General features: G+C 44.3%; 1 protein-coding gene across 2 annotated transcripts in view; it reads right to left on the bottom strand.

Moving 5' to 3' along the window:
- DPEP1 (dipeptidase 1) overlaps positions 1–20,699 on the bottom strand; it is a 199,145-nt gene that overhangs the window by 103,384 nt on the left and 75,062 nt on the right. For both annotated transcript variants that reach the window (XR_015302468.1, XM_086945795.1), the window contains exons 2-3: positions 17,507–17,633; positions 6,561–6,693 (exon numbers count right to left, since the gene is read on the bottom strand). Coding sequence is in view for 1 of the 2 variants with exons in the window: in XM_086945795.1 (XP_086801921.1) it covers positions 6,561–6,693; positions 17,507–17,633 (260 nt within the window). In the remaining variant the exon portion in view is untranslated. The remainder of the gene's footprint in view (positions 1–6,560; positions 6,694–17,506; positions 17,634–20,699) is intronic.

A 20,699-nucleotide genomic window follows, 5' to 3' on the forward strand; every position in this document is an offset into this window, starting at 1 on the left:
ATCAAGCAGCTTAGGATGGCCTATAACCAGGCTGTGAAATCACGAAAGGTGAACTAAAAAATAAGACCTGGGCCGACCTACATAAGGCAAGCGTCAATAAGGATAGTACTGCCTTCTGGCGCTTGGTAAAATCCCCATTCCTGATAACAGAAGATACCCCTACCGTAGAAATTGCCATTGATGAAAGACATTGGGTGGAACATTTTGCTAAGATCTTTGGGCAGGTCAGTGAGGAGAATGGTATAACTGCAAGTGCTGCAAGCCTTAGCTCTCCTCCAATAGAGTTTCCAATAGATTTATCCTTCACAGATGAGGTAGAATGTGCATTAAAAGCTAGCAAGGGGGGAAAAGTTCTGGGCCCAGACGGAGTTCCCGTTGACATTTTTAAACACAATATAGAGCTATCGCGCCCACTACTAACGCGCGTGCTAGAGGCATGCGGCTCCATCAGAATTATAGAATCATGGTCAGATTCCATTATGGTACCGATTATCAAGAAAGGAGACAGACAGAATCTGGCATGTTATCATCCCATCTCATTGCTAGATTCGGTGGGCAAAGTGGTGGGCCTCATAGTTCTAAATCGTCTCCAGCAATGGGCCGAGGACAATAACGTCTTATCAGACCTTCAATTCGGTTTAAGGGAGGGCTTGGCACAATAGAACAGGGCCTTAATCTGACCATTCTTATGGGAAAATATACAAAGGCGAGAAGGGGAAAATTGTACCTGGCCTTCGTCGACTTCACGGCCACATTTGATTGCGTACGCCATGGTAAACTATGGAGCATTTTAGCAGCAATAAGGGTGGAGGCTCCCATAATTTATTTCTCAACAGAACTCTACAATAACGCAAGAGCCCCGGTACGCTATGGTCTTAATGGAGGGTGTACAGCGTTGTTCCAAGTGGAGAGGAGGGTTAGACAGGGCTGCGTTCTGGCACCTTTCCAATTTACTTTATACACTAATGGCGTGGAGCAAGCCATGTTGGAAAAGTGCCAAGACTTACCACAGCTACAGAAACGCCTTATACCCGCCCTAATCTACGCGGACAATGCTGTAATTGTGGCCTGAACACCAATAGGGCTACAACAGGGATATCTATATCCATACTAATGTAATAAAGAGAGAGCCCAAACCTTTGAGGCGGGTAATCTCAGGAACCACAGCACCAATCACAGCACCCAATACTGCGTTGGAAAGGGCAGTTGCAGCAGAAGGACATAGGCTATGCAGACGCCCACCATATACATTTAAAAGGTAAAAGAACCATGCCAGCAAAGTAGTCCCTTGTGGGCGTGTCTGCGTTGTGCTGGGGGCGTGTGCTGAGGGTGGGACAAACGCTGGGGGCTTGTGGTACGTTCCGCCCTTCATGCCGTGTGTCATATCGTGTGCTAATCGAACCCTGCTCCCTTTAAATACCACAGCACCCCATAATCATAACCCACATTTACTCCTTAAAATACCACCACACCCTTAAACACTAACCCATCTTAACCCTATAAATATACCCTGTACCCCAAAACCCAAACCTATCCCTAAACCCTAAAAATACCCCTGTACCCCAAACCTAGCCCTGAACCCTAAAAATACCACTGTACCCCAAAACCCAAACCTACTCCTGAACCCTTAAAATACCTCAGTACCCCAAAACATATACGCCTATACCCATACTTACCTTATCCAAACATTAAAAAAAAACATGTTTTTACCATTCATGCATTTACAACAAATTTCGTTGTACATGCATGCGTGGTAAAAGCATATAAAATGTAATGCCATGCGTTATAATGGCATTACGGAGTCATGGTACTTTCGTAATTCGTAATCAATGCGGATTGATGGTATGCGGAAAGAAAGTTGCAGAATAATAGGTGTTTACCCTCCCCCGGTAAGTACAATGGTGGCACGGCGGCCACATCTCCAGCAACATACTCATATTTTTTCACCACTCATTTGAAAAATCCATAGGTCTCTCTCATTGATGGCCAGCACCGACATACACTTTTAGACACACCTCCCGCCACAAGTTCTAGAATTGCGAACTTTAGAGCGGAGGAGCAACGTTTGAACCTCGGCATCAGCTCAACATCCTGTGATTCCAGGCAAACCGCTTTGTCTCCCGGTGCCTACCACAAATGAATGTGTTCTTCTGTAATGTAAATTGTGCTCATTCCATATTGTCGAGTTCGCGCTATATAATATTGCAAGGAAAAATAAAGTAGGGAAACTCTAGTTCACACACTACTGAACGCGCACTCTTAAGTGCATCAGCAGTGCACTGTGAATCGGAGCGTTTCACAGGCCTGTCACAGATAAGAAATGCTATCAAAACTAAATCCTACAAAACAATATACTACTTGCCGGCAGCAATTCATACCCGGACAACGTCAGGACGGGCTGCTAGTAGAGAATAAAAAGGTGGAGACCACTATAACTTATCCCTGTTTAGGAATTTTAATTGATAATAAGGGCTCATGGCGTCAGGCTATCAAAGCCAGGAATCTACTCTCTATGAGAACAACAATGGCCTTAGTACATTTTTCGCAAAAGCTAGGAAAAAGGCCTCCATTGGAGATGTTACAAATGTATCAAGCCAAGTGTGTTAGTACAGCTATCTATGGGGCTGGGATATGGGGTTACTGTGACTTAAATGAAATCCAGAGAGTGGAGAATGCATTTTTAAGATACTTATTGGTGGTCCCACTATGTACCTCAACCTACATTTATCATAGTGAGTTAGGGCTACCTTACATTACAGGCACAATAAAAGTCCAACCTGTATTACTGTGGTACCGGATTTGGACCTCATCAGAAACCATATTTAACCGGAATGTAATAAGTGATAGCCTTAAATTAGAACACTCTCTAACCACATCAGTGCTAAGGCAATTTCCCTTGAGTGCTGTTACTCCAGATTTCCCATTGTTCATGACGAGCTCAGCTCGTCATGAGCACACGACCAGTGTACTGCATGACGAGCTGAGCTCGTCATGAGCAGCGAAGGGGCTAGAGATTAGGTGGTTCAAATATATCAAAGATTTTATGACTGACCTGGGCCACCCCGATTTTTAGTACAACCCTACATTGATGGGCTCCATCTCCAGGAAACTTTTTGAAAAGCAATGCATCACTCGCATGGAGGCAAATAGATTTGCCATCGAAGCTTCAAGGCCTGCAGTTTAAAGTAACCAAATGATGCGGTCCACCATCGGTATCCAACCATACTTAATATACACATTGAGTGGACATGATAGATCCGTCCTTACAAGCCTTAGATTTGATGTATTCCATCGCTTGGTAAGCTTTCCAACCATAAACGATTGGACTAAAATTCTACCAAACTTCCCCTGTGACAGAGTTTCATCCCAAACATCCATACACGTAACCTTGTTTTGTAAATTCTACATGGAACAAAGGTAAAGGTAGATTAAACCCATATTAAAAATATGGGACATGAGGCAAAGTCGTCCAGTCTACCTTGCATTGCAATTCCTAGAAATTGACTGCTTTACGAGACAAATAGCATTTTTTTTAAAAGTATCCTTAGACATAGGAAGCACCTATAACCATGCTCATCATTAAAGTATGTTACCAGGCCTCAGTTTTTAACTATCTTTTAGATTTTTAAAGCCTGTCCTAACTTTTTAAACACATTTAATATGCTCACTGCATAATAATGATGATATGTAACTGCAAAGTTATGTTTATATTTTAACCTATTGCTTCTTTTTAAGACCATTGTATACTAATTGTGAATGGATATCTTAATACTGTGCTTTTATGGTTTTTCTATTTGTCAAAATGAAAACCGAATAAAGCGGAATTCATTCATTCACTAACCAGGGTAAATGATGTCCGTCCCCATAGTCCCGGCCCTCCAACATACCTCCTATATTGATCTATCCACATCTGTAGAACCTGAAACGTTGGAGTTTTTTTTATCACTATGGCCACCCCCATGAAGCAGTGGTGAACCTAATGTGTTCTAACATAGTGTAGGCCTCCCTACCCACAAAATGGCATTGGGTCCCCAACCCAACAAATGGGTCTCCTGAGGAAAATCCCCATCAGGTTTGAGACTACTAATGTAGTGTGTCACCAGGCCCGCATCACGTGTTACCCAGCCCATTTACATTCCAGGACATACATGATCATCAGGCCCCCAAACCCTGCATTGTCAAGTGGTAGTATAACCAAGACCGTGCCACCTCCCGCCCGAGTAACAGGGATCATGTATCTGTGTTTGTGTTCCTCGGAAAATACCTGAACACAATCAATAAACAACCCCAAAATAACACACGTGCAAACACCCCATCCAGCCCCCTCCTTTTATTCCCCCAGCGATTGTAAAGTAACAGGTCAACTAGACAAGGACTAAATAGTAGGGCAGGAGAGGTATTTCACCCTCCTACAAATGGTTAAAACCATAACTGTTACACCAACCCTAAGGTAGAAAAAGCAAAGGACAGAGCCTTCACACACCAAAGATAGCTAAATAAAGAATAAAGATCCAAGCAAACAAAAGTAGAGAAAGAGAAGAAGCAGAAGAAGAAAAAGAAGAGAAAATAAGGGGGTGAAAACTAGGGCATCCTCCGTCCTGTTCCATGTGCCGCCACACCTTCTGCTGTACAGTCCAATGTCATCTGAAGGCAGCACAACAAGGTCCCCTGGTCGAACCGCAGGACTTCAATCCAATCTTCATCTTCAATCAAGACCTCCAAGATTGCCAAGTAGGTTTTTCTTCTTTGTGGGGGTTTCCTTTGACCTGTGACACTCTGAAGGAGGCACTTGACACCTTTCATGTATTGTATTCTGTGCATGGTGGCACTGTAGCTACTGGGAGAAGTTGTCCTTTCCTCAGGCAATCAAGAAGGGAACTAAACCAACCTTCTCAGCTGGCAGTACTTGATGCTGCCATCACTTTGTTCCTTTGATTTTCTTCCGTCTCCTGTCCAACCTACGTACACCTCAGAGGCCTGATCCCTCCTCAAGAAACCCTCAGCAGACTCCAATGACCTCTAGACCCCTCCCAATAAGGATTCAGAGCCAACCACAGCACCAAACTGCCCTGATTGCCGGGACAGACAACATCTGCACCCTACTCGACAGAAGGACTCATCCACCCTGATCCTTCTCAACCTCTCCTCTGTAAATGTAAATGCCAGAATTTGTAAAGCGCACAGCTACTCCGATGGAGGTGTGCCGGCGCTGGGGGCCGTCGGGAAGATTAAGCAAGGTATTGGCCAGAGTCACATGGTGCTAGACTAACCTGCCGCCGGGGTTAGAACCGTGAACCATGTGGTCCGGAGTCAGGCATCCTGGCCGCTGCGCTACACCTCTTCCACAAGGTGTTTTTGACACTGTCTCCCACCACACAAGTGACTGCACCAAGGCGGAAATCAAAGATGATGCTCTTAGAAGGATGGCATCCTTTCTCTCGGGATGACAACAGTAGCTCCGTCTCCCTCCCTTTACCTCACAGCCAAAGCACACCACCTGCGGCATCCCTCAGTCCCACTCTCTTGAACATCTGCATGACACCACTAGCAGTCATCGTCAGAGCCCATGACATCAACATCATCTCCTATGCCGACAAAACACAGCTCGTCCTCTTACTCCCAGCAGTCCCCACTACAATAAAAAAAAAACTTTCACAACTGCATAAAGAACGTCTCAGCCTGGATGGAAGACAACTACCTGAAACTCTACACAGACAAAACTGAAATACTGATCTCTGGAAGCCACCTCTCCCTCTGGAACTAGTCTTGGTGGCCATCGGAACTCAGACCCACCCCCACTCCCAAATATCATGCCCAAAACCTCTGCATCATACTAGACAGCGAATTCTCCATGAAATGACAGGCAACACTGCCTGCTTCCACATGCTCTTCAGGCCCTCATCACCAGCCGTCTGTACGACGGCAAGGCACTCTATACAGTCACCACTGGCACCCTCCTGAGAAGAATCCAGATGATCCAGAACGCAGCAGCCAGACTGATCCTCAACTTGCCCAAAAGAGCCCATATTTCCCAGCACTTGAGACCTCCACTGGCTCCCTATCCAGAAGAGAGGCCATTTCAAGCTTCTGACCCACACCTACAAAGCCCTCCCCGACCAGGGACCACCATACATGAACCACCGACTAAACTTCCACCAGCCACCCAGAAACCTCCACTCCGCTCGCCCATGCACAGACACTGTGCTTTCAACGCTGTAGCACCAAGGGACGATCCGTCTTCCACCGTGCCACAAAATCCTGGAATGCCCTTCCCACTCCGCCTTTGAACATTACCCTCATTGGCAGACTCCAGGAAGGGACTCAAGACCCGACTCTTTGATGGAACCCTCAGCCCAGCGCCTGGATACCCTCACAGGTGGTATGTCGCGCTATACAAGTACAGTTTGATTGATTGATTGATATGTGCAGTTTGTCAGAAATTGGTAATGTATTCCCATCCCTTAGAACCCAGATTCCAGCCATTTGGTAGTTTCTTTGCTTTAATGTCAGTTCAACTTATGCCAGCTGGTAGCTCTGAAGTAGTGTTCCTCAAAACTCACCTGTGCTGCTCTGAACACACTGGAAGTCAAGAGGGTATTTTTCACACATCCGATGAATGATGTCAATCTGTTCTAAGGTGCGCTTCACAGCGTCTTTCCCCTGGGTGTCACAGGGGACGTAGGCAGCCCAAAACTAAAACAGAGAGGGGAGACACAATATGGGAGAAAAGTGTAAACCTCACTTAAGGACATAAGAGTGCCTCACAATATATTTCAATAACACGGCACAAGCACAAAAAAGGAATAGAGCTCAAATAAAAACAAACCAAACAAAGCAGTGGAATAATAAAATATCAACAGCAGTGAATTTCATTTAGAATTAAAAATGGAATGTGGTCCCAGTAGAGGTAGCCCTGTGCTGCCCTGCTCCTCATCTCAACTCTTCGGACTAAGAGGGTCTGTTTACCTGCATACAAACCTCATGTTCCGAGTCACCTTGTTGGTGCGGTACATAATTTGGAACAGGTTGCTCACCTGCAGAGTAATTGTCTCTACAAGAGATGGGTTCATCCAAAGTGGACCTTCTTTCAAAATGGGCAACTTCTGTCCCCATGTTCAGGCTGTGCAATGATTAATGTTTGGTGGCAGCTGAACAATAGTTGTGGGGTACAGGGTTTGCATCCTGTATCAGTAATTGGTAGATGGGGCCTGATGTATTGTTTGACAGGAACCTGCCATCCATCAGGGTGGTGGAGGACATTATGTCCACCATATTTAGTGATCTCTTCCTGTCCAGCAGTTCCCCAGAAGGCACTCCAACTTTGGTGTGTGACCACAGTCTACAAAGTGGTAGTTTGCTATTTGAAAACAAAACACAAATGACCCCCACACCCTGTGAGCCCTCTCCCAAGGCGAGGGGTCCCTTGTTTTCTTTTCTGTTTGAGACCACCAGATTTTTTGTGGTGGTTTAGTTTAGTTTTTAAATTTGTAATGTGCAGCAGCTACCCAACAAAGGGTTTCCCGGCGCAGAAGGCAGTGTAATGAAGGTCCAGGCGAGGTTGTAGAAAAGTACTTTAATGAAGAAGTGAGCAAATACAGGTGAGCGCCAGGGAGCATCCACAATCTACGCCACAGCTCTCCAACTGCTCCTGCAATCCCCCCAAAGATCTACCCACATACATTCCAAGCATCATGACATTCCAACTAACACACACGAGCCTTAAAGGAAAAGTACAACACAACACATCCCCCTCTCCTCAATGAAGGAAAAAGGAAAAGAACAGGAAAGGCAAATGAAAAAAAAAAAAAAAAAAAAAAAAAAAAAGAACCATACAAAAAACCTCCCAATAAATAACACTAGAACTCAGTAACGTAATCCTTTAGCCAAGTGGGAGAAGTACGAGTTCTCTTACTCATTAACTCACCACAGACATTGTTTGAAAGACCACCAGTACAGTGAGTCCCAACACTTCCCACCTCCTCACAAACAGGTTGGTCAGTAGTAACAGAGTCAACCACCAACTCATTGTTGTTCCCAGCCACCCCAGCAAGTTGTGCTTGCAAGTAGCTATCTTCAAAATTATCCTCCATCCAATCATACATATTTGGACAAGAGGGCGCTTCATCTCTCAATTCTTCATGCTGGTCATGACTAATAGCTATACTTTTTAGATTCCAAACTTTTCCGTCACTCAGTCTGACCGCATTTCTCAAAACCTCAACCCCTTGTTTTTGTGGCTCGAAACGACTCACCTTTAGGTACTTTATAAGGCTTCTTCACACGCACCCATTCACCAACTTTGACTTCCACATCCTTTGTTCCATGGTGACTGTCATAAAACTCTTTACTTTTGGAATGAAGTAATTCCAAGTTATTCTTCACCACAGTGGGTGACCATTGCATAACTTTGCCATCCATCAACCAGCCAGGATTAACTTTACTTCTTGGCATCCTCCCCCGCATCATTACAAAAGGGGACAACCCTGTACTAGTTTGTACCGTGGTTCTGTAGGACCAGACTGCCTTCTGCACTTGGACCTTCCAATCCAATTTTTTACTGACAGCTGCTTGGATAACACCTTTGATTACCCTGTTGAACCTCTCCACGGTACCATTACCGCTAGGATTGTACAAAGCGGTTGTCTTATGTTTCACGCCACATTTCTCAAAATAGGTGCAAGCTATGTGTGATAAAAACTGAACACCATTGTCAGTGAGTATACATACTGGTAAACCCTCCATAATAAAATGTTGTCCAAAAACTTTAAAACATTGGAAGTGTCCGCTTTGTCCACAAATCTCACTATAGGCCATTTAGAGAATTAGTCGATAGCCAACAACCGAAACTCCTTGGACTCCCCAATAGGCCCAATAATGTCCACTGCAATTATTTCCCACAGAAGCTCAGGAATCAACCCCTCACTCATACCAGGTTTTAGGGTTTTGAGAGCTTTGCCAGCAGAACTGCAAACGCTACAACTCCTTACAAAAACTTCTGTGTCCTTGTCCACACCAGGCCACCAAAACATACCTTTCACCATGATTTTGTTCCTTCCAATACCAAAATGCCCCTCGTGACATAGTTCTAAAATCTTTTTCCTTAACGAAGTTGGAGGGATAACCCTGTCACCTCTGAATAGTAAGTCTTTCTCTAAGGATAACTCCATTCTAACCTCCCAAAACGCTCTAAAATTTCCTTCCAAAGAACCTTGTTTTGGCCAACCAGAACAGATATACTCCTTAATCTTTTTGAGTTCGATATCCTTGTCTTGTTCTTCCATCCACACTTTATTGCTAATGGCAGGGGCTCCAGAATCATGAATTAAGGCAATACTAACGTTCCCCCATGGGTCATCAGCACACTCTTCTAACGGAGACGGCAATCTAGATAGGCAATCAGCAATTATGTTATCTCTTCCAGGCAAATAAATCATTTTATAAATGAATTCACACATGTGCATTGACAACCTTGCCATCCTAGCTGAAGCCCCAGAAATACCCTCCGATGATAAAATCTTTACCAAAGGACGATGATCCGTTCTAATGGTTAAAGGTTTCCCCCACACAAAGGCCCTAAAATGCTCAAGAGCCCATGCACAGGCCAACGCCTCTCTTTCAATGATAGGGTATCTAGTTTCAGACGGGGAAAGTGCTCTAGACGCAAACAGAATTATAGTCTCTTTACCTCTTTCATTTACTTGGGACAACACAGCACCAATGCCTTTGTCACTCGCATCTGTAGTTAACAAACATTCAGCGTTGGGGTCAAAACTTGATAAGGCATTGACATTTTGTAACTCAACTTTGATGCTATCAAACTCATCCTGACACTCTTTCGTCCAGACAAACTTGACATTCTTTTTTAAAAGACTGCGAATGTTAAACACCTTGGATGCGAAATCTTTTACAAATTTGGCACAGTACTCCGCCATTCCCAGAAAAGTTCTTATCTCCTCTTTGGTGCTAGGTGTACGTGAATTTACAATGTTTTCTATCAAAGCTGGTTTGGGTTTTACTCCCTCCTCACTAATAATATGTCCCAAATATGAGACACTTCTTTTGCAAAATTTGCACTTTGATAACTCCACAGTAAGTCCAGCATCTTCCAATACTTTTAAGACCTGTCTCAACTTACTATCATGCTCCATTTTGTCTTTTTCAGCCACCAAAATATCATCCTGAAAGAATGCAATCATGTCTAAATCACCTAGTAGTTTATACATTAACTTCTGAAATACAGCCGCAGCTGATGCCAATCCAAAAGGCATCCGTCTAAATTGATAACACCCAAAAGGTGTGACAAAAGCAGTTAAATACCTTGATTTACTTTCCAACTCAATCTGATGATATGAAGCAGATAAATCTATGGTTGAGAACCACGTAGCACCTTTAAAAGAGGCAACCATCTCATTGATTTTGGGTAAAGGGAATTTCTCAACAATGATGTTATTGTTGAGATGGCGCAGGTCGATGCATAAACGGATTTTTCCGTTGGGTTTCCGCGCCACAACGATAGGACTGATCCATTCTGAGGCTTCAACCTCCTCGATTATCCCCTTAGCAAGTAGTCCTTGTAATTCACCTTTTACCTCGTCCCTTATCAACATTGGAATAGGTCTAACTTTATGAACCTTTGGCTCAGCATTTGCCTTAAGTAGTATCCTATGTTCAAACCCCTTCAATTTTCCTAAAACCGTACCAAAAACTCCTGGAAATTCCTTACTCAAAATATCACTAAACTTGCTCTCGTCATCTACTACCAACACCTTTTCTTCACTATTTGGGTCTAAAATTATGCTTAAACTCTTCTGATCCCACCATCCCAATACTGATGGTCCAGTTTTGGATATGTACAATTTGCCTCTTGTGGTTCTTCCTTTAAACACAAATGTGAGCCATCTGTAACCGAGCATCTCAATTTTTTTTCCAGTGTAACCTACAGGACAAATGTCTGAACATTTTAATTGATCACCAATCTTTCCCACAAAATATTTCTTCCAAACATCCTCATTTCCAATCGTGTAAGGTGATCCTGAGTCTGCGTAAACTTCTACCACCACACCTCCTAAAGATACCTTACACAAAGGTTTCCCTTCCAAGGCTTCATCAGAAATATTGATGACATATTTACCTCTCACATTCTTTACCCATTCCAAACTCTCTTCCTCATCCTCCACCACTGTCTCCTCTTCATCCCAAACATACTTCACATTACTGCGTTTGCGGCACATTTTAGAGAAATGGCCTAACATTCCACAAATACCACATTTCTTATTAATGGCCGGGCAAGTTCTGGTAAATGCTAAATGTTCTTTGCTATCACACCGATAACATCTTCTTTCTTCTCCTTTTATGTCTTTTTTCTTAAATCTAGTTGGTTGAGCGTTCCATCTGCCCTGCGAACTCGGCTGAAATCTTGTTTGGGTCTCATTGTGTGGTAAAATCTTACAAACCGCACTAGATGTTTTGTCTTGCTCTGTCTCTTTTACCACAGAAGAACATCTTCCCGACATTTCCGCCTTTCTCATAATAGCTAACACATCTTCCAATGGTGCATCACCATTTACCCAAAGTCTGTCTTGTAACGTAGAGTTATTATTATGCATCACCAGTTGGTCCCGAATCAGTTCATCATTTAAAGTTCCAAATTTACAGTCAATTGCTAGTTTCTTCAGTTCGTCCACCCATTCATCAACTGTCTCCGTTTTACTTTGTTTCCTTTGGAAGAATTTATGTCTCGTTACCCCCATACACACTTTGGGTGCGAAATATTTGTCCATGTTTTTTATACAATTCTCAAAAACATCTAGGTTCGCATCTTCAACGTAATTCATGCGGGAATGCGTTTTTAAACCTATAGCTCCTAAAGAATGTAATAAGATTCTTTTCTTCTGTTCAGGTTTCATCTTCTTTTCTTCATCAATTGCCTCAATGTAATTAATAAAGTACTCCTTCCACTCAATCCATTTAATTTCTGGTTGAGTACCAGTGGCCCAAAATGGTTGTGGGGCACTTATTGTAAAATTTTGTTGTGCCATCCTGTGTTCAGTATGTGCGCTGTTTCCACTGTTATCACTAGTGCTGTTCTCCCCTGAATCACCACTCTCCATATATCATGTACCAAAAATATTTTAAAAGTTCAAACAAGTTAAATAACTTTTTTTTTTATTGTGCTCCCCGACCTTCTCACCTGTATTTTTCTTTATGCCAGTATTATACTCCACGGTGCACGCCTCGGTGCTTGTATTCCTCTTTATGCCTGTATTCCTCTTTATTGCCGTGTGGTTTAATTCCCAACTGCGAAGTACTCGATTTTCACTTAACTAAGATGGCCGCCACGTAGGGTTACGCTGCTTGACCAACGTGATTACGTCACTTCCTGCACAGTTCGCCGGTAGAATGCACTCGTGGACTTCCTGACGGTGATTGTTGTGCGAGTCTGTATCTCGCGCCTTCACCGAACTTCTGAGCAATTTGAAAAATGCTCCGCGTCTGAACCACAAGTAAGGTAGACTTACGATAACTTTGCAATAACACAAATAAACGGAACAGCTCCTTGAAAGTCGCTTACCCCAAGGGTCCGAGCTTCATCACGGAGTGCAATATCCAGTGCAAAAGTTCATTAAATGATTTAGAATCACCGCATAAGCTTTCCAATGCCTACCAAATGTTTGAAGATTTTGCTTGCACGGGTTCTTTAACAGTCCATCGTCGCCAATTGTAATGAAGGTCCAGGCGAGGTTGTAGTAAAGTACTTTAATGAAGAAGTGAGCAAATACAGGTGAGCGCCAGGGAGCATCCACAATCACAGCTCTCCAACTGCTCCTGCAATCCCCCCAAAGATCTACCCACATACATTCCAAGCATCATGACATTCCAACTAACACACACGAGCCTTAAAGGAAAAGTACAACATAACAGGCAGGTTATGGAAAGAAATATATATGCAGACCGTCTGCTCTAAACAGAGCAGACAGTCTGATATTTTTATTCCGAAGGGCACTGCTCCGTCAGGCTATCGGAGTAAGCTTTCAAATGGCAAAGTGAGCAGGGTCTCTGCCATTGGAATGATGATGGTCTGCCCAACTCATAATACATTGGGCAGTCAGAGGGTTTGCCAGACAGGTTGCTCTACCACGTTTGTTGTGCAGTACTCTATATTCCAAAGTCTGGATCGGGCTGTAGTCATTTCTAGATGTCGTTCACAGCCCTCCCTGCCCATGAGCTCTTGGCCGCCCAATTGGGCAGGGCTCCCGTTCCATTGTCCATAATCTGCAGTCTTGGCTTTCAGGTCAACAATTATCTTTCTTTGACCACTCAGTGAACTAATCTACTTTCGATCTGCTTCTTTTTGAAGAAGCTATTATGCAAAAGTCTATCTCTTCTTCCCTTGCATACTAGACCTCTACTGGTGCAAGTCACTGGGACTATTGTAATCATTAATTCCTTGGGTCTCCCCTTTGTGCTCTAAATCATATTAAGAATAATACAAAAAAACCTGATTGATTTGCTTCATAGTGGCTAAGTCGTTCCTCAGCATCATCATCTCTGTGAGCCTTACATTGGCTGCCGGTTGAAAAAGAGGATTCCTTTTATAGCTATGTGTACAACTTTCAGAGCTTTGCATCGTTCTGACCCTAACTACTTTGCGGAAAAATGTAATCACTTTCTCCTCATCAGGAAACCTACATATTCTGATGCTTACACCTTGACGGTTTTAACATCTTTGTACAGGTAGCAGAGCTTTCTTGGTAGTTGTGGACAGGACTTGGAATTATCTAGCACTGCATCTTTGCTCTACAAAGAACATGTTCCCTTTCCGCAAAGAACTAAAAGCATGCCTTTTTTTAAAACTATTTGCTCGCCCCCTTCTCCAGTGGTTCTTTTCATAGTGCACAATTTTTTATAACAATATATCCTACAAGCTTATTTTACATTTTAACACTTTGCAGTTTCAGCTTGAATTACTAATCAACTAAAAGTGTAATGTGTGAATGGGTCACTGTATCCGACGCAGACGACACCCAGCTCATCCTCTCCCTAACGAAGGGGCACAAGTACCACCAGACTCAACTTCCAGGAAAGAATGAAGGACATCGCATCATGGATGAGCAACAGCTGCGGGAAGCTCAACTCGGAGAAGACAGAGGCTCTCGTCCTTGGACCCTCCCCCTCAGCATGGAACACCTGGTGGCCCGTCGCCCTCAGCAGCCCCTCCACTCCCACCATCCACTCCCGAAACCTCTGCATCATACTCTACTCCTCTCTCTTCATGACCAGACAGGTCAACGCCGTCACCTCCACCTGCTTAAACACCCTCTGCACCCTCCAGAAGATCTTCAAATGGATCCGCCCCAATCAAGGAAGACCGTCACCCGCACACGCATAACCAGCAGAATGGACTACTGAAACGCCCTCTACAACGGGATCAACAAGTCTGTGCTCCGCATACTGCAGACCATACAGAATACCGCAGCCAGACTCGTCCTTTGCATCCCTCGACACAAACACATCACCCAACACTTGCGCAACCTCCACTGGCTTCCCATCGAGAAGGGGCTAACTTTTAAGATACTCACCCATGCCTACAAATGCCTCCACAACACCGGATAGACTCTCCTTCCATAAACCCAAGAGGAACCTCAGACCCGCCACCCTCGCCGAACCCCTGCGCATCTGCAGAGCAAGAACCGGTGGAAGATCCTTCATCTACATCGTGGAAAAAACCTGGCACGAGCTCCTGATCGACATCAGATGTGCCCCCACCCAGCATATCTTCAATAAGACCCTCAAGACCTGGCTCTTCGACTGACCGGAGTTGCTTCCCCACGCCCCAGCGCCTTGAACCCTTATGGGTGAGTAGCGTGCTTAACACTCCCTGATTGATTGATCCAACTCGCCAAGCCTTGCCATTGGTAGCCGCGCATTAAGTGACTCTTAAAAGAGTATGTCAAGTCAAGTCAAGTCAAAAAATTTATAGAGCGCGCTACATACCCAGAGGGTCTCAAGGCGCTTGAAGAGGGTGGGGACTTACTTGTCAAATATCCACGTTTTAAGTTGCTTTCTGAATGCTAGGTGGTTCTGAGTAAGGCGAAGGCGAGTGGGAAGTGAGTTCCAGGTTGTAGCTGCCAGGTAGGAGAAGGATCTACCTCCCATGGTGGTTTTGTTGATGCGAGGTACAGTGGCCAGGGCCTGGTTGGAGGATCGTAGCTGGCGGGGGTTGTAGAAGGACAGTCGTGTGTTGAGGCATTCAGGTCCGATTTCGTAGAGTGCTTTGTGAGCGTGGGTTAGGAGCCGGAAAGTAATCCTCTTATTGACGGGGAGCCAGTGGAGGCTTTTCAGGTGGCCGGAGATGTGTTCTTTACGTGGGATGTCTAATATGAGCCTGGCTGAAGCGTTCTGGATGCGTTGGAGTTTTTTCTGGAGTTTTGCGGTAGTACCGGCGTAGAGGGTGTTTCCGTAGTCCAGTCGGCTCGTGACCAGAGCGTGGGTGACTGTTTTTCTGGTTTCGGTGGGGATCCAGCGAAATGTTTTTTTGAGCATGCGAAGAATGTTGAAGCAGGATGAAGAAACGGCGTTGACTTGTCTGTTCATCGAGAGTGAGGAATCCAGGATGACGCCCAGGTTCCGAGTGTGGTCCGTCGGGATGGGTGCTTTTCCAAGGGCCTCTGGCCACCAAGAGTCATCCCAGGCGGAGGGGGAGGTGCCTAGGATGAGGACTTCTGTTTTGTCTGAGTTCAGTTTTAAACGGCTGTGCTTCATCCATTCGGCTACTTCTTTCATTCCTTCATGCAGGTTGGTTTTGGCAGTGTTAGGGTCTCTGGTGAGTGATAGGATCAGTTGAGTGTCGTCGGCGTAGGAGATGATGTTGAGGTTGTGTTGGCGTGCGATGATCGCGAGGGGGCTCATGTATATGTTGAAGAGGGTGGGGCTGAGTGAAGATCCTTGTGGTACGCCGCAGATGACTTCAGTGGCCTCGAACTTGAATGGTGGAAGGCGGACTCTCTGGGTTCTTCCGGTGAGGAACGAGGTGATCCATTCCAGTGCTTTTCCTTGGATTCCGATGTCCAGGACCTCAATCCTTAAATTAACAAATAATATTTTTGCTAATTTAGACTTACCATGGGTATTTACCTTGTTAAACTATAAAATATGAAAGGACAGTATTGGGTCCGAAGTGTAAGAGTCTATGTTACAAAAATTAACTCATTTTGCTTGAAGAGCAAATCTGTTTACAAAGCAATGGTGATATGGAGATAATGACTCAGAATAGAGGCACCGACATCAACATCAGAAAAGCCCTTAATGGCCTTTATTTTCCTGGACACGCCAATGGCTAGCTTTGCTGTCCCCTTAACTCCCAGCTCCAACTTGTAGGTCAGAACATTCTTGACGTTTTTTCCATAAATAAATAACTCACAACAGAAAGTATTACTACCCTTTGTAAATATACTACTTAGTACCCTATATCTCCCCAAACCTTCTGATCAAACGTTAGTAACAGTGTACGGAGATTCTTCATACATAGATGTAAGGAAATATAGGCTTCATTCCAACATATAGCGCCCACAACACGGCACGTCTAGCCCTGCTGATGTCCTAGTAGATACTGACATACCATTCACTGCCAGAACTTCAAGAAGAGAACGTTTATTACATACATTCTTGAACCTACATTCTAATACTAAGCATCTTACCACAAATTGCTAAATGTCTTGCCACAATTTCAACCCTAGGTTAGAGGCGGCTGGGAATAAGGTTAGGTCTGCTCCAAAGATTGCATTTCATGCTGCCTCCATGATCACAAGCTGGCTCTCAGCTCTGTCGCAACTGACAGAGTCTTGACTGGTAGCAGTTTGCTGTTTTGTTGTTGCTGACAAGGTTCCTGCTAAGCATAAAACCTCAAGACAACATGGAGTGTGAACAGCCAGAGAACGCTTGCATGTGGAGCTCAAAGCAGAACCAGATGTTCAATTTCAGGTCACACGCGGTGCTTCTCTGCTCTTGATCCCTTCAGTCACATTTAACATGTGTATGACCTTGCTTCACTGCTTCCAGGTCAATTGTTACTTTTTCCTTGATCAAGTCTCCAAAAAACCATCTGCTTTGACTACCTTGTGCTCCGATTTTACAGTGTTTACTCCATGGATTTTAAGCCATTACCCCCACTTCCGTTCAGGGAACAAATGTTTGAGGAAACAAACTCGAGAACATCAATTTGGGAACTCACACAACATACTATGGAATTGAGTTCCCAGGAGCTTTCTGAAGGAGACACCACGCAACATGGTCATTTCATTGCAAAATCCTCAACCTAATAAACAGGTTTATGAAGTAGAAAATAATCTAGGAAGGGAACAATATAATTTGAGGTGTAAGGAACATTTACCCCAACAGTGATGTGCAGGGACTCAGCACAACAGCAGCTTCTATATACAGCCCCCCTTTCACTTTTCCGCATGCATCTGCCCTCTCATCTGTTTTTCTCGTTAGAAGTATATAGTACCTGAGCTCCAACGAAACCCTCCTTCAGCTTTGGGATGTTTGTGTGAGTACGGTTGAGTGTGTACAGGTCCACCACACTCATCTTGTTGTTAAACTTCGACAACAGCTGCCACGGAAGGTCATTGTGTCTGAAAAAGAGGAGAATTAAAACATGTGAAGGATTAAATGCGTGACTCAAGTTGCTTTTTCTTGCAGTTTCCCCCTCTTTAATACATCATTTCATTCCAGGCCAAAATATGGGTGACTTTCAAGTATGGAATGTCAGGGAAGCTGGTCTAAGATATTTCCTTAGCACCCAAAATAATGGAACTTTCTCCTGGAGGCCACAGTGCATATCGCCCCTTCTGACTACAACCATTCCCAAAGGACCGGACTCCCCACTGATCTGCAGCATACAAAAGAGTTACAGTCATGTCAAAGCATCCTTCTTCACGGAGGACTCAACAGCACTTCCACCCCTAAACACCAATTAACATCACATAAACAGCCCATGACACACAGTGGCTCAACAAGAAACCACTTGAACGCCAGCAGCAGAGCTTAAGTGAATTGCATTTGCCATTAGATGCAAACACTATGGATCTACAGGACCACTCACACTGACATAACAAGGGGTATTTTAAGAAACACAAAGGTGTACAGATGACATCAGCCAGGACGTTCTCATCTGCCATTGGATTATGCCTTCTACATTGTGTGTCACTGATCTCCACCCAGGACTGTACCCTGGAAAGCTGCCCTCGTCAGCCTGAAAGAAGAGGAACAATGGGAAAGTACCATTGAAGTTTTCCATCTTATGTTTCACCAACTAGCCAACTGTGGTAACAAGATCGCATATCGACATTAACGCACACTTTCTAGCTTACCTAAACATTCCTTTCCACTCTGGACAAGTCCCTGGTTGGTGACACGGATTCCTAATAAAAATACTACCCATATATGGCGATTGACACTGCAGAATCATTTTGCATTGCAGTACAAGACATCAAGCATTATAAGCTTTCATCACTCTTATAGCTTACACCCACCGCATTGTTACAGCCAATGAGTATATTAATAATTTAACCATATTATGTATGCCCTGCTACTATGCTGCACAACTAGCATTTTACACAAGTAGAGCCTTCACTGCAAGACTGCTTTGAAATATAATCTAGCTGACTCCAGAAGTAACCATGCAAACACAATCCATACACCTCAGAGACATAGCTCGTCCCGATGGTCATCCAACAAGTACACTACACCCTGATGTCTCATGAAAATGCAACTCAGCTGATTTGGGTAACCCTACGACTCTGGATCAGTACCAGTATGAAATATGCATCAGTCAATACATTCAGAAGAAGGTATGAATGTATGAACATTTGCTTGATCATGAAACATCTGATCACTCTTACATTGCCATCCCGAACACTATGTTGAGGTTGCTAGGACGTTTGAGAGGGCCCTACTGAACAATTAACTGTGGTCCTTCCCCCTACTGTCAATTAATCAATTAGCAGTGTGGGACATCTTGGTGCCAGGGGTAGCACAACATGCTTTTTACATTCGGCAGGCCTCTTTTTTTCAAAGCATTCATTTGGGTTTACCATTCACCCGATTTCCAAATAGTTTCCATCCAGTGCAGATGATACCATTTGTCTAATGTTCTTGCCCTCTAGACCTCAACTGAGCCACTCTGAAGAGTTCTATATATTATGTAGTGTAAACACACACACAAATATATCCTCATTTTGTATGTCAGCAACATATTAACCTGTTTTATGTAGTGCTAAATACTCCGATGTTGCCCCTTGTATGAGATGAGCACTGTTAAAATAACCTAACCTCAATCCTGAGTTATGGGGTAACTATCGTCCGGTCTCGCTTCTCCCTGGGACTAGCAAAATACTAGAGAAATATGTCAACAAAATTCTCTTGGAGTTTTTAGAAACCCACTCCCTACTGTATACCTCTCAGACAGGTTTCCGACCAAACCATGGCATGGAAACAGCTCGGTTAGCAGTAGTGGAGGAATCGAGGAAAATCCCCGACCAGGGAGGCATGGTGGCCATCATCCTACATGACTTGAGCTCCGCATTCGATACTGTCAACTACAACATCCTTTTCCACAGACTCAGAATGGTGGGAAGCTCAGGCAATGTCATGGCATGGATTAAGTCCTTTCTAAAGGATAGATCGTTTCAGGTATTCATGGGCAACAACACTTCCAAGCATGTGCCACTTACTTGTGGAGTCCCCCAGGGTTCTTCACTAAACCCCACCCAATGTAATGTCTACCAAAAACCTCTTGCCGAGTTAGGCCTGCCATATGGGCTCCATATCATTACTTACATGGACGACACACAGCTAGTGGTAGCATTAAAACATCCGACAAACCTGCCAGCCAACCTAGAATCCTGTTTGGAAACTGTGGCCACATGAATGGACCAGTTGTGTCCTAAGCTCAATGGAGACAAGACCGAGCTAATGATCCTAGGTAATTACTCCATCGCCACATCCGGATTGAGCTGGCCCAACTGTCTTGGCCCTTCGCCAGCCCCCAAAGACAAGATCAAAAGCTTGGGAGTCTGGCTGGATAGATTGCTTAAATTTGATCACCAAGCAGTTAAGTTAGCAGCCTCCTGCTTTGGTATCATCAGACTGATGAGAAAAAGTCTCCCACGTCTTCTTGTACCCGCCCGAAGAGTCATGGTCCAGGCACTGGTGCTCTTCCGCCTGGACTACGGGAACTCCCTCTACCTTGGGACCCCAAAGCCCACCACAAGGAAACTGCAGGTTGTGCAGAATTGTGCAGCCAGGCTGCTACACAATACCCCCAAATTGCATTCTGCAAAGCCTGCGCTTAAAACACTGCACTGGCTACCAATAAATGAACGTATAATCTTTAAATCATTATGCATAGCACATAAAACCCTTTGGGGGATCGGTCCTAAAATCAATCACTCCCTCATGGCTTTCTACCGCCCTTTAAGACACCTCCCATCAGCCAACTTGTTCCTTGCATCTGTGCCTAAAATTAAGAGAGCCCGCTCCGGGGGCCGTACTTTTTCTTACAACGCCGCTAGACTAGGGAACACACCTCCCAGCCATCCTCGTTCAACGGCCCATCATCTCTCTTTTCGGAAGCAACTGAAGACTTGGCTCTTTCAGAATCTATCTTAACTACCTAATCTCTATCAGCTTGTTGTTAC

Source organism: Lissotriton vulgaris, chromosome 12, assembly GCF_964263255.1.
Source record: "Lissotriton vulgaris chromosome 12, aLisVul1.2, whole genome shotgun sequence".
Taxonomy (NCBI): domain Eukaryota; kingdom Metazoa; phylum Chordata; class Amphibia; order Caudata; family Salamandridae; genus Lissotriton; species Lissotriton vulgaris.